The sequence below is a fragment of the Cicer arietinum genome, chromosome 7 (genome assembly GCF_000331145.2).
Source record: "Cicer arietinum cultivar CDC Frontier isolate Library 1 chromosome 7, Cicar.CDCFrontier_v2.0, whole genome shotgun sequence".
Taxonomy (NCBI): Eukaryota; Viridiplantae; Streptophyta; class Magnoliopsida; order Fabales; family Fabaceae; genus Cicer; species Cicer arietinum.
In genome coordinates this window covers 27,616,658-27,625,030 of record NC_021166.2, presented here as the reverse complement: position 1 = coordinate 27,625,030, position 8,373 = coordinate 27,616,658, and the positions used below count along the sequence as shown (strand labels likewise).

The following is an 8,373-nucleotide window of genomic DNA, read 5'->3' as shown; positions in this document are numbered from 1 at the left end:
TTAACAAATGCAATAACTATCATACGATGATCTGAAATAGGTGTTAGTGGTGGACTTAGGTGTTGGTGGTGGACTTCTAAGTGGAAAAAATGTTTCTGATTGGGTAAGTGATAATGCGACGAAAACCAAGTTAAATTTCGAAGCAATCACATATCTCATTTCTGGAAGTATAATCCAATTATCCAAAGTTGCAACATGTTCAACATATACATTGTGTATAAGTTGTTGAACAAAAATTTGTCCACCATATATTATCTTGTAATAAGACATGAATTCTTGAAGCTCTACGACACACTCTTGACGAATGAATGCCCAAAAATTCTCACTCATTCCAAGTAAAGCTGCAACTGCACGATATCCATAATTACCATCCTCGCCTACGTCAATAATGTCATCTATGAATTTGTGAATTTCAACCGACAACCATTCTTTGAAGATAAGAACTCTCGGTTGTTGAACTTTGCTGACTGATGGTCGAGGTGTGAGCTTTGTTACTGATGGTCGAGGTTGTTGTACTTTATTAGAAGTTACAGTACTACATGCATTTGTGCCACTGCATCGAACACTTGCATCCACATATTCCCACCTATGAATTTGTGAATTTCAACCGACAACCATTCTTTGAAGATAAGAACTCTCGGTTGTTGAACTTTGCTGACTGATGGTCGAGGTGTGAGCTTTGTTACTGATGGTCGAGATTGTTGTACTTTATTAAAAGTTACATTACTACATGCATTTGTGCCACTGCATCGAACACTTGCATCCACATATTTCTACCAAGATGGATCACGCTTGGTTGATTTATCTCTTTTTGATATCTTACTTTTGCCTTTTTTCGGTGCACCCTTTGTTTTAACCTTGTCAACAGGTGGACATATCGACGTAGTCGATGGATACGCAATCTCACGTAATTTACCTTTCAGTGCAATTTTTCCAGGTACATCAAGTTCATCAAACTTTTTCACTATCACTTCTATTTCATGTTTCACAGATAATTTTGAAGGTTTACCTAATCCATCATCATGAAAAGTTAATTTAGTCCACCAAACATGAATAACATCTAACGGAATAGAACGAGGGATCATACTATATCTGGCTATCTCACATGTCTAAGGTAGACCATGTGTTCTCCTAATTGTGCAGCGACATTCAGACTTATCTATACCTACATACTTCCTGCGATCAAACTCTGCCGTAATGTGATCTATTGCATTTTTTGACACAACACCACTCAAATTGGCATACAATCTGTTACTATGTTGATAGACCTTCTGAATTATGCTCTTTTCAAATAATGATATTATCTCACTGTGTTGTAATGCAATCATGCTATTGATGGTTTCCCAAACACTGCATATATCACCAATGCTATCTTGTAATATCTGTTTCAAACTCCAGTGCGCCGACTCAACCCTTTGTGTTGTAGTGTTCCCAAAATGCATAACTCTATTTGTCCACGCCTCAACAAATCTTTCCTTGTGAGGAATTAACCACTGGTCATGTACATAATCATTAAAGATAGAAGAGCTACTACAAATTCCTTCAAAGTTAGCCAAATTCATGTAGTATTGAGTCTCATCATAACTGTAAACAAGAGCCTCCCATGCCTCCATTATTTGCACCTGCTTCTTTTTTGGAAAAACAGTCATCTTGCACTTCGCTTTCACATTTTTGCATACATGAAACAAGCATAATAAATTGACCGCCTTTGGAAAAACACATTCAATTGCGTTCATCAAAGCAAGATCTCTATCAGTAACAATTACTTCAACTTCACCACCTGTAATCTGTTCTTTCAACATTTGTGGTGCCCATGTAAAATTATCAACACGCTCAGACTGTAGATACGCAAATCCCACACAAAATGTCATTTCTGTAGATGTAACACCAATAATTTCAAGTAATGGCATCCGATACCTACATGTCTTGTATGTGCTATCCAAAATCAATATTATGTGAAAATTATTTACAAGACTGATAGCGTCTGGATGAGTCCAAAAGATATCCCTCAACTCATTTGAACCCTCTACCTTCCTATATCGATAGACATATTTGTCGCGTTCCATCAATGTCAAAAGATGTTGCATTTTTGTTCTATTACCTCTAAGTGATGAATGATATGCTTGACGTGCATTGTAAACTTGTTTTATTGTTGTCAAACTTGTAACATTATGATCCTTTATTGTCATCAATATGTTTCTTGGTTTGATCATATTTTTCGTCATATCGCCAAGTACAACTTTCTCTTCTTGAGACAATCGGCCTATGAAAGCATGACCAGTCAGTTTTTTGGCCAATTCATGGTTATGGACACCGCATATTACATGCAGATACCATCCATCACCAACATTTGATGGTGTACCTATCAATCTAAAAGGACATTCACATTCTCTACTCCAAGTACTCCTCGTCGGTTTAGGATTCTTCCAAGGTCTATATTTACCGCTTCTTTCACAACCAAGAATTAATTTTGTCTTTGTTCTTGGTCGTGCTGTCGCATTTTCAGATCTAAAAATAACAACGACAACTCCATTTTCCCTTCCAACATTTCTAGCCCATTTTAATAAATCATCTCGCGTATCAAACATCATGCCGATGCTAAATACATCAGTCAAATCAACCATAACATCTTCACCTCCCTTGTTCATAGCGTCATTCATTGCATCAAAATCATCATACATTTCATCGAAATCACGTTCCAAACAGTCATTCATATCCTCAAAATCAGGTTCCAAACCTTCATACATTTCATCACTAATTGTCTTCCCCTTGGTTCATTTATCTATATCCAGAACAAAGGAAAACTAAATTTTCAATTTTTTTAATAACATGTACGTGAACTACAATTCACGTAAGTTTATGTGAACTGAGTTCACGTACGTTTACGTGATCTGAGATCTAGTAAACGTATGTGAACTGAGTTCACGTAAACTTACGTGAATTACAGTTCACGTACATAACTTATTTTTCAAACTTCTGTTGAGTACGCAATTTCATATCACGTACATGGCTTATTATTCAACATTCAACGATTACGCAATCTTAGTTCACGTAGGTGTACGTGAATTCAGATTGCGTACCATATGAGGATTAAAGTTTCAAACTCCATTGACTACACAATATGAGTTCACGTAGGGGTACGTGAATTCAGATTGCGTAGAGTCTGAGATTTTTAATTTTTTTAAAACATACGTGAACTAAGTTCACGTAACTCCAAAACGTACGTGAACTGAGTTCACGTAAAATCCCCAGATTTACAAAAAAAATACGAACCAAAATACAGAGCAACAAACATACCCTTTTATGTAGTTTTAACTACAATGTGATGATCAAACTGATGTGTTGTAGGTTATGAGTGAGTGATGTAACTTTTTAATGATTTTGAGTATTGGTTAGTCAGGTATGATGATTTTTGTATGTGAGTTATGAGGTGTGATGAAAATTGATAAATGTGAGTTATGGGATAATAAATGTGTAATATTGATGACAGAGGCATTTTGAGCATTTTGATTTTTTTCTTCATTTTGAGGGGTGTAAATAGCAATTTGGAGGGTGTTGGTAGCATTATTGTTAAAATATTGATAATCTCATAAACTAAATTGAAAGTGCCTATAGAGTCAGAAGCAATTTTGGGGGTTTACTCCATTTTTTTCTTTCTTTTTAACTATAGTTTATATACATTAGTTTTTTTTCTTCATCGGCTTTTAGGAGTGGTAATAAAAAGTACAAACAAAATTTCAAAACACAACTTATAGCTTAGCGGTGATAAAAATTTATTTTATTAAAAATAAGTTAAAAATACCATATTTAGACTTAAAAACTACAACTTTTAATTTTAAGTTAGAGTCCTTCAAACAAAATCAGTTATACTCAAGAGCAATTATAAATATCAACATCAATTTTATATTTCTAGAATAAATTATAGCAGCTCTTAACGCGAAACTAAAGATAAACTTATATAGTTTATTAAAAGAAAAAACATAATTTTATAATTTCTAAAAAAAAAAAAAATTGAGTTAGAGTTTAATTGATATGGATAATCAGTTTAATCCTAACACCTAACATGAGTTGTTAAATGTATGATTATTAATTGATGAAAGTTACAATTATGTAATAAGATAATAAAATCAATAGTTATTATTAGCTGATAATTAAAATTGATTTATACCATTAGTACATTTTTTTTTTCTTTTTCTCATTGATTGTATTAGTTTCATTTACGAAGTTCTCAATCTAACTGTTCTAAATCTACATATTGTTAATTTGGTTAATTTTCAGGAGGTAACGATGTAAACGCTTTCAAAGGTATTTTACGTCAAAGCATGCGTGCTGAAAAATTAAATCTTTCAGACCAAATCAATTTTTCCTTCTCAAACATTATTTCAAAATCCTCCACGTGTCAAATTTTGATTTGTGAGACAAACAGTCCAGTTTCCGCCACAAAGATAGAGAACACGAGGCCTTTTCTACAAGTTTTTCTTGTCTTTGAGGTAACATATTTTTCTTCTAGATCTGAATTATTTAATTTGTTCCTTTTTTCTGTTCATTCCAACTACGATAAAATCATTTGAAAGTTTCTATTTGTTCTCTCTTTTTAGCCTTTCGTCGTGATAAGAATGTTTGGCATTTGATGAAAAAACTTTTCTTCAGCAAGCTGTTGATATATTGTATGCTAAACAAGAGCAAGAGTGAAATTGATTCAGAAAGTCTCCTTTTTCCACAATTATAATGTAACTGTGCATCTATCTACAATTCAATTTCTATTTATTCTTGATTCATATGTACGAGTTTTGTTTTACATGTTACGTTTTCTCCAATCTAATATTTTTTTTTTTTTTAAATGTTGATAAATGAGTGGTGCAACCAATATGGGAAAATGAATTTGTTAAGTGAAAAGTTGGTTTAAAGGTATGAGTGAACCAACGGTATGTATTTAAATTATTTTCTCTTTATTTATTTATTTTCTTTCAAAAATTTATGGTGGATTTTGACGTGAGGTCTCAAATAAGTCTTTCACATGTATACTATTATGATTGATTTGAAGTCGTACGTAGTCAAAATATGTTAAAAAGGGTAATGTAGTCGATAAGATAATTAAACTTTAGTGGTTTTACGAAATTCTTAAATATAACAATAATCAAAATTAATAATTTGCAACGAAATAAATAAAAAGAGGTTTTTAGTTTGAAAACTATTTGAGTTACTATAGAGAATTATCAATTAATCGAAACATTCAATCAATTGATTTCAAGAATTCTTTGTCGGGATTCTATCACATGTTATAAATAAACATCTGCTCTATGTTTCTATTAATTCTTGTTTAGTCATAAAACTAATCAAACAAATATCATTTAATTTATTCGAATTCCCACTGGATCAAGCATCACAATTTTTGATTAATGATGGTAGTAAACAAGCGTCACATAACCAAATTCAACCAAACTAATAACTAAGAGTTTCATATTCTATCAATTCCTACTTGAACTAACCAAAACAAACATTCAATCTATTTCAAATAATCTCAATCAAAGGTATAAATTGAAATCGACATGATTAAGCATCAGAACATAAATCGAGTCCATACACAAAGGTTGTGTAGAGATGAGAAATTAACATAAAAGATATAAAAGCATAAAATGAAACTGCATTAAGAATCAAACCTAAAGAATCTAACAAAGTATCCTTAACCAATAAATTGATAAATACTTTTAACGTTCCATGGAGGATTAGAGCACAAAACACAATTCTAGAGTTTGCAAAATATGACAAATTATATCCAAAGCCTCTCATATAATTATTTATAATAACCTAAATTAATCTAAGGAGCTTAACCCAAAATCAATTTGTATCAAAGTGGGCTCTAATGATTTTTAATAATCCAATAATAACTAATCACATGATAAATGATCCAAATCCCATATTCAAATCATCAGTTTCTTTAATCATCCTTTTTGATCATCAAGACATTCAAAACATACTTTGCCTCCAACATAAAAGTTGTAGCTTTGCTTCGCAACTTTTCAACGTATCCTAGATCACCTCAATTGGACAACCACAACCCACTACACGAAAAAACGCATTTTACAGCGCTTTTTTTAAGCCATTTACATCGCTTTTTCAAAAAAATAAGCGCTGTGGAATCGAGCGCTGTAAATGATACAACATCACTTTTAAAAAAGCGCTATAAAACATGTAAATATAACGCGCGCTTGTTATGCACATTTTACAGCGCTTCTTCAAAAAAGCGCTGTCATATGCACCCCATTATATGAGTCATGGGTCTGCTTTTAGAGCGCTTTTTAACACAAGCGCTGTAAAATGCACACCCATAATTTTCATATTATAGGTCTGCATTTTACAGCGCTTTCTTGAGAAAGGGCTGTAAAATGCCCATCCATAATTTCATATATGGGTGTGCATTTTACAGCGCTTTTGTTGTACATTTTACAGCGCTTTCTCACGAAAGCGCTGTAAAATGTGCACCATTAAAGCGCTTTACAACAACATTTTACAGCGCTTTTTAAAAAAAGCGCTGTAAAATGTGTGTGTGTGTGTGTTTTTTTTTTTTAAACGCTGTAAATTAATTATTTGAAATGAAAAGCGCTTTTTAGCTTTTTATGGCATTTTTTTTAAAAAGTGTTGTCTTTTATCTTTGTATCCAAAATTATTTTGATCCAAAATTATTTTGATCCAAAATCACTTCACAATCAGTGCACACAACAACAAAACATATTCAAATACCATAAGCAGTTCACACAATCAGTAGAACAAAAATCAGAACTCTGTAACTTTATTAACATATATGTAACTCTGTAATTTACAACCTAATTAACTACATTCAGATACATATATACAACCTAATTTACAACCTTCAGATACATATATAACATATATACAACCTAATTTACAACCTAATTACCTACATTCAGATCCATTATATAATAACTAACAGATCCATTATATGCATATATTGTGTCCTATGATCATTTACATATAATAACTAACAGAATATACATTATATGCACTAGCTATCATATAATATTCAGATCCCTTGCCCAGCAGCAAGCGATTTCCCAGAAAATCAAATAATTTGCATGTCAAGCACATACTGACACCAGTCTTCCTTTAATTCCATCAGATCTTCCTTAGAATATGATGGACTGGAATTGTCAAAGTACTGCAATATAAAAATTGAACATATTATATTAAGTTAGTATCAAATATATAGATAATTTATATATGAAAATCATATAATGCAAATACCGTACCGTTTCTGGGATAATAGTTTTATTCTTCTCAACAATCTCCTTCATGAATCTCAATACGTAGTACCCACAGTCGATGTTATTTGTTTGACGAGGGCACTTTATTGAGATCCATGTAATGTTATTAGACTTCTGCTTCGACACTTTAGCACCTCTTTGAGCTCGATAAACTTTTAAGGCACTATCGAATGAATAAATGTGATTATTAGAGCATAAATATTTATATATATATATATATATAAATATTCATGCTCTAATAATCACATTTATTCATTCGATAGTGCCTTAAAAGTTTATCGAGCTCAAAGAGGTGCTAAAGTGTCGAAGCAGAAGTCGAATAACATTACATGGATCTCAATAAAGTGCCCTCGTCAAACAAATAACATCGACTGTGGGTACTACATATTGAGATTCATGAAGGAGATTGTTGAGAAGAATAAAACTATTATCCCAGAAACGGTACGGTATTTGCATTATATGATTTTCATATATAAATTATCTATATATTTGATACTAACTTAATATAATATGTTCAATTTTTATATTGCAGTACTTTGCCAATTCCAGTCCATCATATTCTGAGGAAGATCTGATGGAATTAAAGGAAGAATGGTGTCAGTACGTGCTTGACATGAAAATTATTTGATTTTCTGGGAAATAGCTTGCTGCTGGGCAAGGGATCTGAATATTATATGGTAGCTAGTGCATATAATGTATATTCTGTTAGTTATTATATGTAAATGATCATAGGACACAATATATGAACATGCATATGGATCTGAATGTAGTTTAGGTTGTAAATTAGGTTATATATATATACGTATCTGAATGTAGGTAATTAGGTTGTAAATTAGGTTGTATATATGTATCTGAATGTAGTTACTTAGGTTGTAAATTACAGAGTTACATATATGTTAAAAAAGTTACAGAGTTCTGATTTATGTTCTATTGATTGTGTGAACTGATTGTCTATAATATGTTCTGTTCTACTGATTGTGAAGTGATTTTGGATCAAAAATAATTTTGGGTACAATGATAAAAGACAGCGCTTTTTAAAAAAAGTGCCATAAAAAGCTAAAAAGCACCTTTCATTTCAAATAATTAATTT

The 8,373-nt window shown here is 31.9% G+C and overlaps 2 protein-coding genes and 1 long non-coding RNA gene across 3 annotated transcripts; 1 reads left to right on the top strand and 2 right to left on the bottom strand.

The window, feature by feature from the left end:
- LOC101505829 (uncharacterized) lies at window positions 1–1,085 on the bottom strand. Its single transcript, XM_027336864.1, has 2 exons — window positions 778–1,085; window positions 1–586 (listed from the first exon to the last, which is right to left on the bottom strand). Exons 1-2 carry the CDS (start codon window positions 1,083–1,085, stop codon window positions 1–3), a joined length of 894 nt encoding a protein of 297 aa, XP_027192665.1.
- A 24-nt stretch (window positions 1,086–1,109) lies between these two features.
- On the bottom strand, window positions 1,110–2,747 carry LOC101505492 (PKS-NRPS hybrid synthetase cheA-like). Its single transcript, XM_004509934.1, has 2 exons — window positions 1,971–2,747; window positions 1,110–1,838 (listed from the first exon to the last, which is right to left on the bottom strand). The coding sequence occupies exons 1-2, from the start codon at window positions 2,745–2,747 to the stop codon at window positions 1,110–1,112; spliced, it is 1,506 nt and encodes a 501-aa protein (XP_004509991.1).
- Window positions 2,748–4,289: 1,542 nt separating this feature from the next.
- Window positions 4,290–4,776, top strand: LOC140921113 (uncharacterized). The gene is made up of 2 exons (XR_012163978.1): window positions 4,290–4,490; window positions 4,599–4,776. It is a non-coding gene; the product is annotated as an uncharacterized lncRNA (long non-coding RNA).
- The last annotated feature ends 3,597 nt before the right edge of the window (window positions 4,777–8,373 follow it).